This window comes from Propithecus coquereli, unplaced genomic scaffold (genome assembly GCF_000956105.1).
Source record: "Propithecus coquereli isolate 6110/MARCELLA unplaced genomic scaffold, Pcoq_1.0 Scaffold154, whole genome shotgun sequence".
Taxonomy (NCBI): Eukaryota; Metazoa; Chordata; class Mammalia; order Primates; family Indriidae; genus Propithecus; species Propithecus coquereli.
Genome location: NW_012139858.1, coordinates 2,845,726 through 2,864,852, shown reverse-complemented (window position 1 = coordinate 2,864,852; position 19,127 = coordinate 2,845,726). Strand labels below are relative to the sequence as shown.

At 44.8% G+C, this 19,127-nt stretch overlaps 1 protein-coding gene across 1 annotated transcript in view; it reads left to right on the top strand.

The window, feature by feature from the left end:
* PDZD2 (PDZ domain containing 2) overlaps positions 1-19,127 on the top strand; it is a 271,445-nt gene that overhangs the window by 172,039 nt on the left and 80,279 nt on the right. The window contains exons 5-7 of the mRNA XM_012640510.1: positions 8,688-8,830; positions 12,175-12,307; positions 17,511-17,666. Of these exons, the coding sequence (XP_012495964.1) occupies positions 8,688-8,830; positions 12,175-12,307; positions 17,511-17,666 (432 nt within the window). The remainder of the gene's footprint in view (positions 1-8,687; positions 8,831-12,174; positions 12,308-17,510; positions 17,667-19,127) is intronic.

Here is a 19,127-nt window from a genome sequence, read left to right as displayed (position 1 = left end):
ATAATGTGTTTCTTATCAGTTAACAATACTACTTTGGTTTTTTTTTGTTTGTTTTTTTTTTTTTGAGACAGAGTCTCACTCTGTTGCCCAGGCTAGAGTGCCATGGCGTCAGCCTAGCTCACAGCAACTTCAAACTCCTAGGCTCAAGCAATCCTTCTGCCTCAGCCTCCCAAGTAGCTGGGACTACAGACGTGCACCACCATGCCCGGCTATTTTCTATATTTTTAGTTGTCCAGCTAATTTCTTTCTATTTTTAGTAGAGATGAGGCCTCACTCTTGCTCAAGCTGGTCTTGAACTCCTGAGCTCAAACGATTCTCCCGCCTCGGCCTCCCAGAGTGCTGGGATTACAGGCGTGAGCCACCGTGCCCAGCCAGTTAACAATACTTCTTGATATGATTTCTTCCCTAGTGATAAGATTGTAAATACACAGAAAGCCTAAGGTGAAAAAAATAAGATCCAGGGGTATTGGCTCCCTTAATCATTTTGATGATTTAAGGCACCAAAGGAGATTGAATTTCACATACAATCCAAAGAGCAGGCTTTTATTTGACCTAGGACACAGTGGACACAATTTGGGATGATTTTAAAGGGAAAAAAAAAAAGACCCAGGCTTTTAAGAGAATACTCATCCTCTGCTCATCTTAATTAAAAGTAATAATTAAATTGAATTAATTAAAACTGAATTTCTGGATTAGTCTGTCTAAAGACTACCCATACCAGAGTTCCCTTGTCTAGTTTTTGTGCTCAAGGTCAAATGTCCAATAAGGTATAAATGAAAAAGTGAAAAACCAAACCATGCTCTACTGCCTTTGGGGCATTGTTTTTTAAAGCCACACCTATAGAAAGAAGAAACTTACCATCTGGAATTCGCATTCTTCTTAACTGTTTATAATCCATTTTCTGATTATTGGCCCTGGGTCGCACATTTTGTCTTGGTAAGTCAGAATGGACCACACGCTTCTCAGGCATGAATATTTTAGCACTTTTTTCAGCCCCAGTAGTATCTTTATTAGATGCATTTGCCCAGGATTGATAGAGTCGGCAAGAAGGAGATCTGCACGGCGTCCTCTCACATCCTGGTGGCACCCAAATTGGAACCAATAGACCTTCACACAAAGGTTGCTGAGGTTGTTGGACTAGAGTTGATTTTTATTTTTATTCCAGCATAGTTGGGACCCAGGGTCATGCTAAAATGGAATTTCCAGAAGAACAGAAATTAGCTATTTACCTCTTAAGCCTTTGGGGGAAAAATTCCATTTCACTGAATAATGGCAAATTAAACATGTCAGTGTTGTTCCGTTTCTGCTTTATTAATGATTTAATATATCTGCAAAGACCTAATAAATTACAGAAAAAGCTTATAATATGATCATTCAGACCATTTTTGTTTGTCAGGTCCTTCTTTTTCATAGACTGTTATTTGTTCTAAGAAAATATTACGTTAAAATAAATCATCAGTCTTTGTTTTTCTATTCTGTTCTCCCTTAACAGAACAATAAGAAACAGATTCCCTTTTAACAAATATTTCTTTTAAAAAATGGAATGTTTCTATAAAATATTAATAAGTAATGATACGTATATACAAGCAGACTAATTTTTAAAAATATGAAAGTTGGATTCATCCTCTAAAATATAACACTCTCTTAGGACATAGATAAACTATTTTAGACGTGAGTTCAGAGTTTCTTATTACCTTTCTAGCAAAGATCATTACTCATCCAAGGTGACAGTTTTTGCAAGTCTTTTTTTGTTTTGTTTTTTTGAGACAGAGTCTTGCTTTGTTGCCCAAGCTAGAGTGAGTGCCGTGGCGTCAGCCTAGCTCACAGCAACCTCAAACTCCTGAACTCAAGCAATCCTTCTGCCTCAGCCTCCCGAGTAGCTGGGACTACAGGCATGCGCCACCATGCCCAGCTAATTTTTTTGTATATATATATTTTTAGTTGTCCAGCTAATTTCTGTCTGTTTTTTTAGTAGAGACGGGGTCTTGCTCTTGCTCAGGCTGGTCTCGAACTCCTGACCTTGAGCGATCCACTCGGCCTCCCAGAGTGCTAGGATTACAGGCGTGAGCCACCGCGCCCGGCCAGTTTTTGCAAGTCTTTTTATATAAAATGTGTATTTTTGTAATGCTGCATGTTGAAAATGAATACAAAAAAACATAATCGCTTAACAAAGAAAAAAAATGTCTTACCATTTGCCAAGTAGACAAGTTTATTCATGTGTATGTCTGTGAGTACATTTGTGATCTTAGCCTAGTAATCGTCATCTACCCTGTACCGTACCAGACCTTTTCCCTAAGTCTTCTCTGTAAGCGGTTCAGCAGAGACCTCATGAAGGCCATCCCAGATCTGAATCTGTAGGAAAGGATGGAAAACTTGGAAGGAGAATCACAGTTAGAACATCTCCTGGGTGGTCCCTGATGTTTGCATTAGAGGCAGCATAAAGAAATCCTCTTCTAGGAAGCCCCCACGGTTACTGGGTGAACTTATATTGTCCTACATGGTAACACCTCCTAAGTGCATGTCTGAGCCTTCACTTCTGTCCCGAGCCCCTGAGCTTTATATCAAGTGCCTGCAGGATGTCCCCATCCTGGATATTTCAGATCATGCCTAAAACTCAATGTATCCCTTTCCTGCCACTCCCGTGTTCCAGGTCTCACCATCCACAAAGTTGCCCAAGCGAGAAGTTTGATGAGATTCAACTGCAGTAACCAACCATCCTGATGTGTCCAGAACTTTCCCTGGTTTCTCACTGAAAATCCTGGGAAACCCTTCATCCCAGGCAAAGTGGGACAATTGGTCACTGTGGAGTCAGCCGAAATGCTGCCATCTTTCTGACTCCACGTCCAGTCAATCACCAAGTCCTGTCAACTCCATTTCCCTTTGAGATCTTGCAGCTCAGTCCACCTCTCTTTTCTCTACTCCTACAACTTCAGGTCAGGGCCAGGCTGCTTTTGCTTCTCTCCTGGGCTGTCATGGTACTTCCCTACCTGTCTCACAGCACTACTCCCGTCCCATTCATCCACTGCCCCCACTGCAAACAGAAGACCTTTGTGAAGAGCAAATTGCATCACTCACGAGTGCGCATGCACGTTCGTGCACACCGTGTGCACACGTACACACACACATGCTTGCACTATAGCTTAAACTCTGTGGGTGCGTCCACTTTGCCTTCAGTGGAACATACAAACACCTTGGCTTGTCATTTGAGGCTCTTCATTATCTGATCCCTGCTTAACTTTCTGCCCCTATCTCACTGCTTTCTTTTTTTTCTTTTTCCACCTTTACCAGTTTATTATATAATAAAGAATGCAGATGGAGGGGTGCATAGGGCAAGGTCCAGAAGGGTCCCCATGGAGTTGGGGGGTGTATATCACCCTCCTGATGTGTGTGGATGCATTCCCATACTTCAAGGATTTTTATGGAGGCTTCATGCTTTATTCATGATTGGTTATTAACTCAAACTCCAGCTCTTCTCCCCTCCCTGCAAGACGGAGATGAGGCTGGAAGTTCCAAGCTGCTCATGGCTTGATCTTTCTGGCCACCAGCCCGTCCTGAAGCTATCCAAGACGCCCAGTGTCTCATGGCTTTCTTCCTCCGATTTGGGCTGAACTTGCTGCAGATTTTCTCAAAGGCCATCTTCGTTCTTGTCTCTGAGCCTTTATGGATGCTGCTCTCACCACCCGGTTTCTTCTCCCCTTTCCTTTGTAGCTTAGCATCCACCCTTCCCTGGGGACTAAGCACCTGACACCCTCCTCTAGGAGGCTTGTGTGACGTTCCTGCCACCTGCTGCGTTGTTAGATGTCTCTTCTCTGGGCTCCTGCAGTTCTTGCTGCTCGTCTTCATCAGAGCACGGACACCACGTAATCCAGTTACCATTTGGTTTGCTGTGCCCCCAGGAGACTTTAAGGGCAGGGCCTTTTTTGTCTTTCTGTCACCAGTCCTAGCTCAGAGCCTTGCACCTGTAGGTGCTCTGTAGATATTTACCAATGAAGGCACCTGAGAGCACCAGGCCCTGGGAGAGGGGACACCAAGTTCCAGTCCCTGCTTTTCCATCCCCAGCCCCGTGGCCTTCAGGCCGCCATGACCTTTCTCTGGGCTTCTGTTTTCTCACCTGGGCTCAGTTTTCTCAACTGAGCATTTTGGTCTTGATGACTAAGGGACTTTCAGCTCTGACATTACAGTCACACATTTCTTCATTTCACTAGTTATTCTAAATAAGAAGGAGTAAGCAAACGATCTCAGAAAGGGTTTGCAATGGGAACCAGAACATTTACTGTGGTGAGATTCTAGTTGGATTACGTGTCTTCAAACATTTGGGGAAAGATGCTATTGTAAAATTTTATTTTCAGTTCCAGCAGAAATAAGATCCTTTATATGCTGTGAGACAGCTCCCTTTAATGTACAGCCCCTGTTTTGGTAGATAAATCCAATCCCTTCATTGGCTTCAGTGAAGAGATGCATGTGTGAACTCACACAGTAATTGGCAGTTTACAGTTTGGGTAACGCTCTGACAACATTAGTACAGAAGTCCACAGCATCTAATTTTTCATGGTTTGGCTTTTTCTCAATAGGCTGACAAAGTCTTGTTGCCCTTTAAGGCAATGTAAAAGGAAACGAATGTCCAAACCATCCGTCTAGACAGGGCTTGTTGCAGAACTCAGTCTCTACACCTGCACTGGGGACCACACGTCGAACACTGGCAAACATACAGGTCTCCCATCTGCGCAAGCCTCTTACCGTCAGGATCAGTGGCTGTCAAAGAACCGTAAGATTAGTGGATAAACGTTCTGTATTTGTTAATTCAGTGGTACTTATGCGATATCATTATCATGTGTTTGGCACCATTCTAGTCGCTAGAGAACATGTTGGTAAACAAAATAGACGAGATTCCTGTCCCATGGCGTGTATAGCATATAAGGGGCCACAAACAATAGATAAGCAAATAAATGAATCGCAGTGTCACATGGTGACAAGTGCTATAAATGAAATAAAACAGGGTGAAGTGACAGATGGCTGGGCAGTGTCATGGGCAAGGGGCTTGCTGACATTGGGTGTCACAGAAGGAAGAGCTCATGCAGAGGTAATGTTTAAGCTGAAGACTGGGTGTCAGGAAAGGGCAGCCCTGCAGGATCTGGGGGCCGAATATTCCCAGGGAAGAACCAGCAAAAGCAATGGCCCTAAAGCAGGAGTGATAGAGTGTTCCAGGAGCAGAGACCAAACGCTAGCAGGTGATTCGGCAGATGTGGGCAGGGTAGATTACAGAGGTTCATGGGCATCAGGAGTTGGGACCTTATTCTCAGGCTGGTGGGGGAGCCATTGGAGGACTTAAGCTGAATTCATCATGACGTATGTTTCTTAAATGTCTTCCCTGGATATCTAATGGGGAATAATGGATTGTAGGAGGTAAGGAATAAAAAAGGAGACCTGACAGGAGGCTATTGTGGTCACCCAAGCTAAAGATGCTGGTGCCTTAGGGGAAGGAGTTGGGAATGAGCAGAAGTCAATGGATGTGGGGTTATTTTGGTCGTGGAGTCTACAGACCTTGCCCATGCTTTGGGTGTGGGAGATGAAATAGGAATCAAAGATAATCATGGGTTTTTGGCTCGCGAATCATCTTTAACACAAGTGGATGATGGTGCTGTTCCCACTGAGATGGGAAAGCCAGGAGTGGCAGAGGGAAGAGTCCAGTTTGGACCTTATTGAGGTATGTGTCAGATACCCAGGTGGAATTGTATGGAGGCAGTTGGAAATATCCTTAATATTGTTACATTTAAGTTGGCCTGTTGGTTTTTGGCCAGTACCAGCTTTAGCCTAATACGTGTTAGAAACTGATTTTATTTCTAACTGAGCATTGCTTTAGCTATAGGTAGCTCAATTTAGTACTGACAGTTGTACAATTGAAACTGATAACGTTTGCCTCTTGCTGCTCATGTCTTCCTTTATATTCGTCTGAACTCCTTCATTAGCTGATCAAGAAATTCCAACGCAAGGAAACTTGCATTGATTTCTTTGAACACTCCCCTTATAGTTCCTACTTTCAATTATGAAAAAAATCATGTTATTGGATAAAAGGGAACCAGAAGATCTGTTTCTTGACTAGCATAGTTGAGAGGCTATATTACAGATTGGTCATTTCTACCCTCTGAAGCCATTTTTATTAGATATGTGTTTTGTTTGTTTTTAACTAACTGTGTGTACTGGGCAGGGGCAGGTGTGTGGAGTGGGTATGCAAGTGCTCCTGGTGAAAACTGTCTCTAACTCTCCTGTCAGAGTATACATGCAGGCCATTATTCCATCCCCATGAACATAGTTTTGCATGTTTCTTGTCACAAATCCTACTTCTAAAAGTATTTGACATTAGAAATGTATGTATCTACTATTGTTAGACCCTCTGTTAACCATACTTAAACGTGTTCTGTTTAACAAAGAGGAGGGGGAAGTGGGAAAAGAATGATAGTGTAAACTGTAAGGGGGGTGGATAGGTTTCTACCAATTTGGGCTGAAACCAATAATAATGGTGTGTTGCTCTTGGAAAGAGGTCCACAGCTTGTCTGTACTGGGGGAGGGAGAAATACTGTCTCTCCTCTTCTAAACCCCAGGAGCCATGGCATATGTTCTGTGGAAAAAACAAGCCACCATCCTGCCCTCAATTGCACTGGGAGGCGCAGGGAAGCAGCCACAGGGCTGTCCTGGTGCTGGTGTCAGAGGGCCCAGTAAGCCAGGACAACAGCTGATTGGCACATCCCTGAATTTGTTCTTTCCAGTGGTATCTGCTAGGGTCTCATGTAGTGGAAGCATTGGAAGCTGCTACCTTGGCAATCATACTGATTCTCAAGGATGGCTTTTTGGAAGTGGTAGAGCAATGAGAGACTTTGAAGGCCAGGGAAGATGTTTCTGAATGGGGAAGAGAAAGGTGTTCCAGAGGTCAGAGGCAGCAAACCAAAAACTGTGGAGTCCAAAGTGAAGTGATTGGATGAAATAGGGATCGTTGACAAGTTCATGAACTACTGTGGTAAGCCAGTGACTTCTGAAGTTACATTTGGCCAGACAGGCTCCATTTGTCTGTGGTCAGCGGGTGGAGGAGACGGTTGGCACCACTTCGTGGAATGGTGGTGCCCCACCAAGCAGTGCTGCGCTAAAGAAAGTATAGGATCCAACAGGTCTCTGTCTGGTAATAATTTCCCCAGACATTTTTCTTGCTGCACATCAGTGACTATTCAACATCTGGTTTTTTTACTATTGCATAAAGTTTCATTTTAGTTTCTGACAGTGTGTAATTCAGATTTTCTAAATGCTTCACATTCTTCCTCCTTTGCAAGCAGCTGGAATGGGCAGGTTGCCTATTTCTAGGGGGATGATGCCTTTGTCCATGTTGGACCTTGATGGTTCCATTGGACTTTCATGATGGATGTGAAAAGCAGATGGATTTTGTTTACGTGTTGAGGAATGTATTATGACCCATGCCTATATATCTAGGGCTAAAAAGAACTACAAGGGTGAGCCTAAAGTAAGAGTCCCAAATAAATCACTTTTGAAGGTTTTGCTTTCATTTCTCTGAACAGCTAAGTAACTGAGAGAGCTCAACAATTTTGCAGTGAGCATATGTTCGTGTCCTTGGAGGGAAATAGGGAGACAAGTAGAGGATGAACCAAAGCAGAAAGGCTACCGGCAATCAGATGGCTTAGAGACATTTATTAGATTTTTTTTTAAAGGGAAGGTTTTGATAGCATTGGAAGCATTTGTTAACGTATTTAAAGAGCATGTGTCTGTAGCAGTTCGTATCAAATTTATCAATTAATTTTCTGTTTTGGTTTCTCCTACCAAAGGTCTCATTTGTATGTTTGAAGGAAGTTTGAGATTCAATTCAATATGATGTTTTTTTAACATTTATGTGCATACATATGTATATATAAGTAGTATATGGTTACCTATCATCAACATTTATTATGTATCTTCTAGTTGTTGTTTTGCTACTACTGCTTGTTTCCATAAATATACCTCATTTAATCCTAATAGCAAACCTGGAAGTATTAATAATTATTCCCACTTTAGAGGCAAGGAAGCTGAGATTTTAGGGCATTAGGTGAAGTGACTTTCATAAGTTATATGTGGCAGACCTGGGTTCAAACTAGTTGAAGTCTCCTGGCACCAAGACCTGAGCTATCTTCCTTTCATCTTCCTGTATTAATTGTTACTTGTGCAGAAGTAAAAAGAACCCAGACACAGCCAGTGTTTACATACACAGTGACATCTGAGATTCAGGCTGAATAAGCTTCACCTCCTAGGACCCTGGTCAGGAAATTCCGCAATCACGCTTGCTGTGCTGTGCTGTCCAGTATCATAGCCGCTAGCCACAAACGGCTATTTGAATTTCATTACGTTTCAATGAAATTAAAAATTCAGTTCCCCAGTTACCACTAGCCACATTTCAAGCACTCAACAGCCACCTGTGGCCAGTGGCTCTATATTGGATGGCACGAATATAGGACATTTCTGTTATCACAGAAGGTTCTGTCGGACAGCACTGCCAGCCAGAGATTTTGTTCCAATCCACCGAATTTTTTTTTCTTCTGTGATGTCTGTTGACAAGTGATGGATATTCCGCCTGACATGACAGCTCCGCTCTCCCGTGTTAATGCCGCGTGTCTGTCAGTATCTTTCACGGTGTGCTCACTTTTTCTTCCAAGGAGGAAGTTGGCCGGATATGGAAGATGGAGCTGCTCAAAGAATCGGATGGGCTGGGAATTCAGGTTAGTGGAGGCCGAGGATCAAAGCGCTCACCTCACGCTATCGTTGTCACTCAAGTGAAGGAAGGAGGTGCCGCTCACAGGTGACTAGATAACTCTCCCCACCTCTCTGCCTCTTGTCCTCCCCTACCTTTCCCTGGGTGTAGTATTCTTCCACTTGGTCAAAGCCCTGGTAATTACAGTTCATAACGATTATGGTGGAGCCCAGAAGGAAGCCAGGTGGGGGCGGTTCTAATTAAACACATCTCTGAGCACAGGAAGTGGCTAATTGCAGAAGATATTCCAGGATCTTCCAAACCATGAAAGAGAGATTGAATCTCTTTCTAGTCTACTTTTAGTTCTAAGTGAATGTTACATATCTACCTTTTGGGATACTGGTACTAAAGCAACACAAAGTTACTTATTGAATATGCTGCTGAACAGAACACCACATTCCTGACATCTTAACTCCCGTTAAGACTTGACTGATAACTGGGGAAGGTGATCGGTTTTAAGTGTGACCACAGTTCATGCACTGGGGCTTCACTTGTCAGGTGCCACAGGATTTCACACACACTTAGAGACATGTCATGCAGATGTGGAAGGGAAAGAAAGTGAATGTGAATTTTTCTCCTTGTGATCTGAAAGCAATTCATTTTTTTTTTTTTGAGACAGAGTCTCACTGTGTTGCTCGGGCTAGAGTGCCGTGGCGTCATCCTAGCTCACAGCAACCTCAAACTCCTGGGCTCAAGCAATCCTTCTGCCTCAGCCTCCAGAGTAGCTGGGACTACAGGCATGTGCCACCATGCCCGGCTAATTTTTTCTATATATTTTTAGTTGTCCAATTAATTTCTTTCTATTTTTAGTAGAGACGGGGTCTCGCTCTTGCTCAGGCTGGTTTCGAACTCCTGAGCTCAAACAATCCGCCCGCCTCGGCCTCCCAGAGTGCTAGAATTACAGGCGTGAGCCACCGCGCCCGGCCTTGAAAGCAATTCATACTTCAAAACTTTTTTAATTCACATAATGGTCTGAAGTAGAGAGTGTTTAGCTAGAGTCTGTGTAAAAACCATTGTTTATTTTGAGTATGAAGGATGTAACTATCCCAAAATGTCAGGCATGCTCTTGCCTGCTAGCTAATTGCTTCCACGTACATAGGGTGTCTACTATTTGCAAGGCATGGTGAGGCATGTACGTATGTTGCATGCACACACACATGTAGTAGGTATATAAAGGGACAGTTTCACTGATGGAAGGAGGTGATCATCTTTTTTCTAGTCTGGAATTTGGTGTTCAGTTCCGGGCACCCTGATTCTAAGGAGGATATGGCAAACCAGAGCAGTATTAGCCAAGACTGACAGGAGATTCAAATGCATGTCTTACGAGGTATAGTTGAAGGAGCTGGAGGTGTTTAGTCTGAAGAATGGAAAACCAAGAGGACCAGGGCACAGGCTAGCAGAGTCTTTAGGATGTTAACAACTAAAGTAGAGATAAGATTAACTGCAATTGTCAGTTATCTGGATGGCAGTAATTGTTGAAGGATTAAGACCTTAGGTGGTTTTTACCCAGAAGAGCATTATTAAACTTCCCAAATGATATATGCTTTAAGGAACTCCTGTCAGGTAGCTATTTTCCCATTAATCACAGGTCTCAGGTTCTAGTCTGTGTTTGGCAAGTTGGCAATTAGGAAGTTCCTGTGCCCAGAGACAAGCTTACATAGAACTGTTCTTGTCTGTTTTCCATCTGAGCCATTTCTAGTGGGTCTCATCATTTTGTTTGTCATTCTGAGCCTGGAGTTGTGTGTGTGTCTCTTGGCCTCTGGTGTGTATGAGTCACAAGTAGGGGCATTCTAGTTAATAGAGAGATGAGACAAATGGAATTACAGAGGGAAATAGAAAGAGGGAGGGAGATTGTTTTGATGGTGTTGTGGAGAGGTAAACCCAGGGACACTGGCCAGAACCATTGAATTCTTTATTTCTGAATCCCTCTCCTCCCATGAGGAACATCTCCCTTCTCTCACCATTCCAAGCAATTAGCAGGGCCCTTAGCATTTTTCTGCTTCAGAGATTTTTGAAGGACAGAAAGCAGAGGCTTTCAGAAATCTCTGGTGTCTCCTGTCATCTGTTAAAACCTAAATTCATTCTGAGAAACCTGTGGTAGAATTTTAAAAAAAGAAAAAGGAAACCTATATTCATAGAAAAGATTATCATGCATGCCCTAAACGAAAGAGAGAATAAGAGACAAGCTGTTGAAGGTGAGTAAGGATGGAAGGAGAGAAAGGAGTTGATTCATTGAAAGAAGGTAAGGGAAAGAGTCTATAGATTGGGGAGAGACAGAGTTGGTGAAGCGTGGCGTGTTGGAGACAGGCATGGGCTCCATGGCAGCACTCTGGGTGCTGAATCGAAGCCCTTACAAGGTATGATGGAACCCTAGGATCAGGGTCCCTCCACCTCCTCAGATTTCCTATCCCATATTTAGCAATCTCTGGCTCCTTTGGGATTATGGGAGACCAGACCACTGGAGGCTTTGTTGGAACTCACAGGACTGTTGACCTGCCATGATTGAAGGGGCCTGGTGCTCTGGCACAGGTACCACCCAGAGCCCTGACCCACCCTAGCAGGGACAGTCCCACCGATGGCTGAGTCTCCCGCCAGCCCAGTGGGAAGGAAGCTCAGAATCAGCCATAATTGAATTTAAGAGAAATGAAGAAACAGAAAATGTTTGTGTAATCATGTTTGTAGTGCAGGTCTGGTACCTACAACAACAGCCAATTAGGCAGTTTAATTTGGGTTTTTTTGTTTGTTTTTTTTAATTCATCAGTCTGCTTCCAAAGCTTGGCTGTAGGGACCCAAGGATGTAAAAGGTACCAGGAGACTTTATCCTCAAGGTCCTGTAACTCTGTTGGGGGTACAGACACACGTAGGGTAGCGTGAATCACAGGTGCCTCAGAGGAGATCTGGTCAGGGTCATGTCACCCGGGAAGGGGCAGTGGGCTAGGAAAGGATTGCTCGTGGGCTTAGGATGCCTTTGCTCTGTCTGAACTTAGCTCATGGCTCGGTCCTGTGTTGATGACTTGGTCATCGGGCAGGATGGCAGGTAGGATTAATAAAACAATGTCTTGACTCTCCAAAAACCTGGGGGTCTTGGTTTCTCTGTCACACCTCCACCTGGATAGGAGTTTCACTGACACCGATGCTGGATATGGTGTAACATAAGAACGTGCTTATTACTAAGCCACCACCTGAAATCGTGAGCCTTCCACTCCTGTAGTGGGAGTCTGGACACAAAAGATAAAGCAGTCCTATCCCAAACTGTCTCTGGTTGTCACTGCTTCCTCTTTAGCCCGATTTTATCTGTCCCTTCTCATGACCTCCCTAGCTCCAGGAAAATGTCCCTTCTCGGGCCCAGAATGTCCTGACAAGGGATTCTTTTCCCATCTCCATTTCCTCAGGGATGGCAGATTGTCCTTAGGAGATGAGCTGCTGGTGATCAATGGTCACTTACTGGTCGGGCTCTCCCACGAGGAAGCTGTGGCCATTCTGCGCTCAGCTACTGGGATGGTGCAGCTGGTGGTGGCCAGCAAGGTAGGTCGTTTTTGTTTTGTGTTTTAATGTTCGTAAAGGTGGTGGTGAATTTGGATTTGAGACCCCCAACCCCATGCCACACAGAGATGTGTGTGCACCTGCACATTTACTTTGGGCCATTTCAGCAGCCTTGATTCTATAGGACAAGGCCACATGGAGGCCCTTAGCCAAAGTGCATTTAAATTGCTTTCCTTTAAGAGTTTTTTTTTTTTTTTTTTTTAGAGACAGGGTCTCACTCTATTGCCTAGTCTAGTGTGCAGTGGTCCTATCATAATTCACTGCAGCCTTGACCCCCTGGGCTCAAGCAATCCTTCTGCCTCAGCCTCCCGAGTAGCTAGGACTACCAGTGTGCACCACCACATCCAGCTACTTTTTAAATTTTTTGTAGAGACAGCTCTCCCTATGTTGCCCAGACTGGTCTTGGACTCCTGGCCTCAAGCAATCCTCCCGCCTTGGCCTCCCAAAGTGCTGGGATTACAGGTGTGAGCCACCTCGCCTGGCCCCTTTAAGAGTCTTTATAGATATATGTTAGGGGTTAGAAAAGAAATAATAGGACTAAGGAGAAGTAAAAATGGTAGGGTGGAAGGGAGGACAATGTGGAGACAGCAGCTGTCCCAGGAGAAACTGAGAGGAGATGTTAAAGTCTAGACAGCAGGGCAGTGGGAGAGAGGGGCGCAGGGCTGCACGGGTAGGCCGCAGGCCCCGAGTGTTGGGGCTGGAGGAAGCCTCGTGAATCCTGCTTGTCCAGCTACCATCCTGCCTCTCTTCCTCCCCAGTTTTACAAACGAGACAGTGAGGCAGAGCTTCCACGGCCGGCTACTCTCTGGCAGAGGCCACCATGCTGTCATCAGTGCCAGGACCCGGGCCCTTAGCGCCCAGCCCCATGTCCATCCCCTGTCTCGCGGCTGCCTCTTCTTCACGGTTCTCCCTTCACAAGGTCCAAAGGCCCCAGGTGGGGGCTTCTTTCACCCTCCCCCCCAGAGTGTGTCAACACAGAGCCCGTGTTCCGGGCCCTGGCATCTGCTTTCTTTAAGGCCACAGGGCTCCACAGCTGTGGTGAGGAGGAGGCGTGGACCTCCCTTGTGTCGGAGCCGTTGTCTTGCACTGTCGAGGACACTAGGAAAGAGTCCGTGTGACTGGGGGCTAGTGAAGGCTTCGTTCCAATCCTGGTCTCGAAGGATGGGGGGTGAGGCCGCACCAGACTTAGCCCTTTGCAGCGTGACACTTTCGCCGGTATGGGGGATTCTTTGTCACTATCCCTGCTGTTTTGAACCCGATGTCTGTAGGTTTTTATGTATTTTCCCTCTTAGATTGCAAGAACTATTGCCAGTTTTTGCAGTGTTTAACAAATAGATTAGAAGAACATTTTGAGCTATCTGAAAAATCTGCTTTCCTCTCTTTGTACCTTTTACCCCAAACCCTTCACCTAGACTCTCAGGCCTCCAGAAAGAATATTGCAGAGCCTTGCTGCAAACTTGGTAAGAAGAGTGGCCGTCTGAGTCCCTGGAGGCAGGCGTTGAGCCATTTTCCATTCATTGGTCCTTTCCACCCCTCCCAGAGATACCAAGGGGCTCCCCGGGGACTTCTCTTGAGTCCCGAGAGCACCATACCCATCTTCACCCAGAGTATCTGCCTGTGGGCCATCTGCGTCCCCTCACAGGGCTTGGGAAGGAGAGCAAACCCTGGGATTTTCTCTGTCAGCTGGCAGATTCCACAAGGAGGGGAATGCTGCAAGAGAAGGAGAAACAAATGCCTCTGTTTGCCAGCGGCATCAGGAGCTTGAAAGCATCATCAGGTCCCACACACACACACAGAGGCACGTGTTGGCAGAGAATGCTCGTTTTGTGTGCACAGCCCACCTCCCCACGGTCTGTGGCTGAGGAACGCAGGTTTCTGCACAGGAATTATACTCGTGCCACCAAACCTTCCTTTCTATGCAGACTTCTTTCTCCTGCTAGTTTGGAAGGTGGTGAAGGGGACAGTTTTCTATGTCAAGCCATCATCCACAAACATACACCCAAAAAATCACAAAACACAGATAAAAACAAAAAAGCAAATGATCGAGGGGCACACACAGGACTTGGAAAACCAGTTCCTGGATGGTGGCTGCTCGCTGGTCTCACACTCCTTGATGGAAGAAAGAGCACGACATGTGCCAGTCAGGTGCCCACCATGTGCTTTTTTACCAGTTACCTCATTTAATTCTTTAAAAATCCCCTGAGACAGGTATTAGTTCTTTTTATTCAAAGAATGGAATTAAAATGTGAATGGCTACTTACCTGCCCTGAGGTCACACGGCAGTGGGCGTCAGAAGCAGGTTTTATCCTGAGTCCACTGGACTCCACATCTGCAGCTGCACCAAGCTGCCCTTTATGCAAATGAGATGTGAAGGACACCAGAGCCAGCGGTATTAGAAAAAGAGAATGTGTTCCTGCCAGAGGCTTTGACTTTTTGGGACATTTGCTGGGGTCCTTGTGGGGCTAGCAGCATCCTAGAACCAAAGAATGGGCGTCCGTTCAAGTTCTCAGTCCACCAGCTCTTGGGCATCTGTACTGAGCTGCGGTCCTGAGCTGACCTGGACCTCAGAGCAGTGACACCTTTCACTTTTGCCCACCATGCTCCGTTTACAGCCCGGAAATAAGCTGCTACAGCACCGCCGTTTTTCCTGAACTTCATCTATACCATGCGGGGTGCTTATCCATGGAGGGTAAAAAAGCGGCATCCATGTTTAGGCACCTGACATCTTTTCTTCCTCTTTATCCAACAAAACAAATAGTCCACAGGCTTTGTTGCTGCCTTCATATTTGGAAGGGTGGAGGGAGCTTTTGAGTTGCTGAATATGAAGATTAATAAAAACATAAATTTTGTTATCATAGATAACAGTCACCTTGTCACAAACTTTAAGGCATTGTTTTAGAACTAGAGCAGTTACTTTCTTGCAGAGAGATGTGTCCTGTTTCCACACAAGTATGTTGTTTACTTATGTAGTAGGAGCTTAGAAAGCTTTTGTTGAATGAATGAACTAAGAATATCCAAATTATTCTATTCCTAGAAGCAAGACAGAGCTTCTTGCTTACTTTTTTTTTTTCACACTTGGTTTTTATTAACAAGAAGTATGTATTTATTATATCTAATGTAGACAATCCACAAAAAATACAGAGGGTTGAAAAAGAAGATGACGTTTTCGTAATACCACCAATAGTACTATCCGTTAACTGGTGTGTCCTTCCAGCTGGGAACGTGTGTGTGTGCACGTGCCTACAACATGCACACACGTTTTCTTTTAAATGGAATCAAACACAAGGAGATAGAGTACACCCCTTGAGGCAGTCCCTCAGTGCCAGCACAGCCCTTTAACAGCTGTGTGTCCTCGGCAACCTGTTACATCTCCCTAAATCTTCATTTTCGTATCTGTGCAATGAGAATCAGCAGCTACCTCATGAGGATGTTAGGGAGATTGCACGAGATCATAAAGGGCCCTGTGCAGTGCAGCGGGTCCTAGCGCGCCTGGCAGCAATGCCTGCCTTTATGGTTATCACACAGTATTACATCTAGTTTATTGTTACATACATTATTAATATCATGGTTAATATATACTATTTTAACCTGCTTTTTCACTGAGTAGCAAGCATGCTGTAAGAATCTTTCCACACCAGGAAGTCCATTTCTACAGCACCATTTGTAATGACGCTGAAGCAGTCTGTCCTGTAGCTGCTGTGCAATATACTCACCAGTTGGAATCTTTGTTTTGTTTCTTTTTTGACTCCTTTTCTGTTAATAGTCTAGCAGAGTTGACATCACAGAAGAGGACTGAACTCACTTTGTTTTTAATAACCCCTTCTTCCTTTTCTTAGGTAAGGACTAACAGTATACTATTCATAATTACTGGCCTAAAATGAATTATCTTCAGGTACCTTGAAGGTGAAACCAGCATCAAACTAGTAACAACCGTCATTGTCCTTGGATGCCATCCCACTAATATTTAGTGACATCTGTTGTTTAAGATGGGTCATTTTTTGGTCCACTTTTCTATCAATCCTCAAGCAACATGATGATCAAAACTATCTATGTGTTTCCCTCCTCGTAGAAGTGGTTGATGTGGGAGAATGAAGAGAGAACAGGTTTCTCTTTTTACTGACCTTGGATCAGCTCTGCAGCCCTGACCCCCTCTCTGGCCCCTGGCCTCATGTGCTGTGGCATTTCACAGTCGGGACTGTCAGGAGGTCTAAATAATCTCACCTGCACCCCACAACCTACTCTGGCCTTAACTGTACATAAGAACAAAGGGCTGTGTTAATGTAGCCCCCTTTACCATGTAATCTAAATGGAGTCTGATTGCGTGTATTTTTGTTGACCTTTAAAAGTTGATCAAGGGCCACTTTCATTGAAAAGACATTATCAGTCTCCACTTTGGCATTTTGATTCAACTAACAACCTAATCTCTTTCTAATGAGCATACGCTAGTGGGAGGGGGGAGACAGGATATTTGGGCTCTGGGGTAGGCCTGGGGACACGACAAGGAGTAGAAATGGTGTTCAGTTGGAGGAACTTTCAGACAAGCAGGGGAGATAGACAAGTCATTGCGAGGAGATAAAAGCCATGGTCAAGGACATTAGAGAAGAAAGGGAGGGCAAATGGAACACCTCCTGAGATGACCCAGGAGGGCTTTCAGGACAGGCTGCTTAAGCTTTGCCCAGCGAGGCCTCCATCGTGAAACAAGGATGATCTCAGCAGAGGGAGCTGCTGCTGGTGGAAAAGGCAGTGGGCAAAGGAGAGCCCAGAGGGTTGGGATGGCAACAGGACTTGAACGGAGGGTGTAGGTTGGAGGGGAGAATGGAGTGGGGTGAGTTTGAAGAGCTAGGCAAAGGCCAAATTTCTAAGACGCATCTGGTCTGCCGTTGAGGGAGTTTAGATTGTATCCTGAAAGCAAGACAGGAAGCCGCTGAAGGATCTTAAGTTTGGGAAGAATGGATCGCCCAAAGAAACAGTGACTTAAGAAACGCACACTTTTAAGGGGGAAAAAATGGTTTGTGCTTAAATTGGGCCCACACCCATGACATTTGAGGTAACCTTGCCAATGCAGAGCATATGGTCCAGACGGTGTTTGGACCGGGAGCACGTAGCCTGACGCTGCCAGGTTGGCTTCAAGAACTGGCTGTGCCATGGGATAATTCGTGATGGGCCTTTAATTGTGTCCCCACAGGAAACCTCTGCAGAGGAACTCCTCAGGTTAACATCTAAGAGTTTGCCCGAGCTGACCAGCTCCATAGAGGACGTGTCCTCTTGGACCGACAATGAGGACCAGGAGCCAGACGGAGAAGAGGATGTAGGAACCGGCTCGTCTTCCCTCCAGGGAGCAGTAAGTGTGCTCTGGGTTCCCAGGCTGTCTGCTGGAATTGTCTTTACTTGAAGACGTGAGTGGCAAGATCAGAGGATAAATACTCAAGACAGTATGATAGAGACCAGGATGGGAGAGGACCACAGCACATTCTATTTATGTTTTTCTCAGAATCTTCTGGAAAAAAATCTGTGATGGTGATGCTTTTAAGAAAAAAAATTGAAACTGTAAACAAGATAAGAAAGCAATTGGGTATTGAGTTCTGAGTGTGTATCAATTTCCAGGATGCCCTATAGTATATACAAGGATTTTGTTGGTACATGTTGATAATGCATTTGAAAAATACTATTAGTGACTTTAAACTTAGACTGAGAGATTTCTAGTTGAAAGTGAAATGTTAAAATAACACAAAACCACTCAGGCAAAGTTGTGTGGAATATGTCTTCCAAGTTTCATCAAACCAGGACTCCCCGCATGGCTCATAGCTCTTCCTTAAGCAGGAACTTGACTGTCTGCTGTCGTGCTGCCCGGCACACACAGAGCCAGAGGGCTTTTGGTTAACTGGTTGCTGTGTGGCTCTCTGGTCCCCTCCTTGTATCCCAGATCTGAAAGACGTGTCATTTTTAGTGTACTATCGTTAGCCCTTGTTCCCTATCCAAACAGCTATGGAGAGGGCACCTTTGTTCTGCCGTTTGGAACCCCTTAGTCTTTCCCACCAACACTGAACCTAGGCAGCAGTGGGTGAGTGTTGGAAAAATAGTTCTGCTTATAATAAGGCCTTAGAAGACAAAAAATTCATGTCATATTTACCACAATATGCTACATTACTTTGAGAAAAAAAAATGTTACTTTTCCTCTTTCCCTTTGTTTCCTAGAGATTCAGAGTCACCAAGTATGGTTGTGCAGGTTGTGTAGGCTTTAATATTTATTATAACAATCTTCTGAAAGATGGTCGTTAAAGAACTCTGTGCTCTGTGTTGGCACAGCGGTTACCCTCTGCCCCTTGTTTTCCCTGGGACAAGAAGGGGAATGATGCAGCTGTCCCACCAGCAGAGTTCTCAACTCCAGCTCCACTCCAGCACTCTGATCTTTTCTAACCAGACGGCTTTTGCTAGCAGCTGCCCAGCCTGACTCCAGCCTGTGGAGTCCCCTCCCACGCTTGCAGTCTGCAGGGCCCTGCTGTGAACAGGATCCTGCTGCTCAGCAATTGTGACCCGGGACATCTCAGCCAGTTTTCAGTGGAAACCCAGAGGAAGCTCAGGGTCTTACAGAGAGGAAAACTCTTGGCACATCTGCACCCCCTCTGATAAATCCCCTAAGCTGTTGATGTAGCACAACAGCTCTTTGTGCAGAGGTGACAGTCACATACTTTAAAAAAAAAAATAAGTCATATTCTCTTGCAAAAAACTCCAAGGAATCATTTAATTGCTTGGGAACTGTTTATACTAAATACTGCTCTAATAAGTGACCTCTTACTTATAT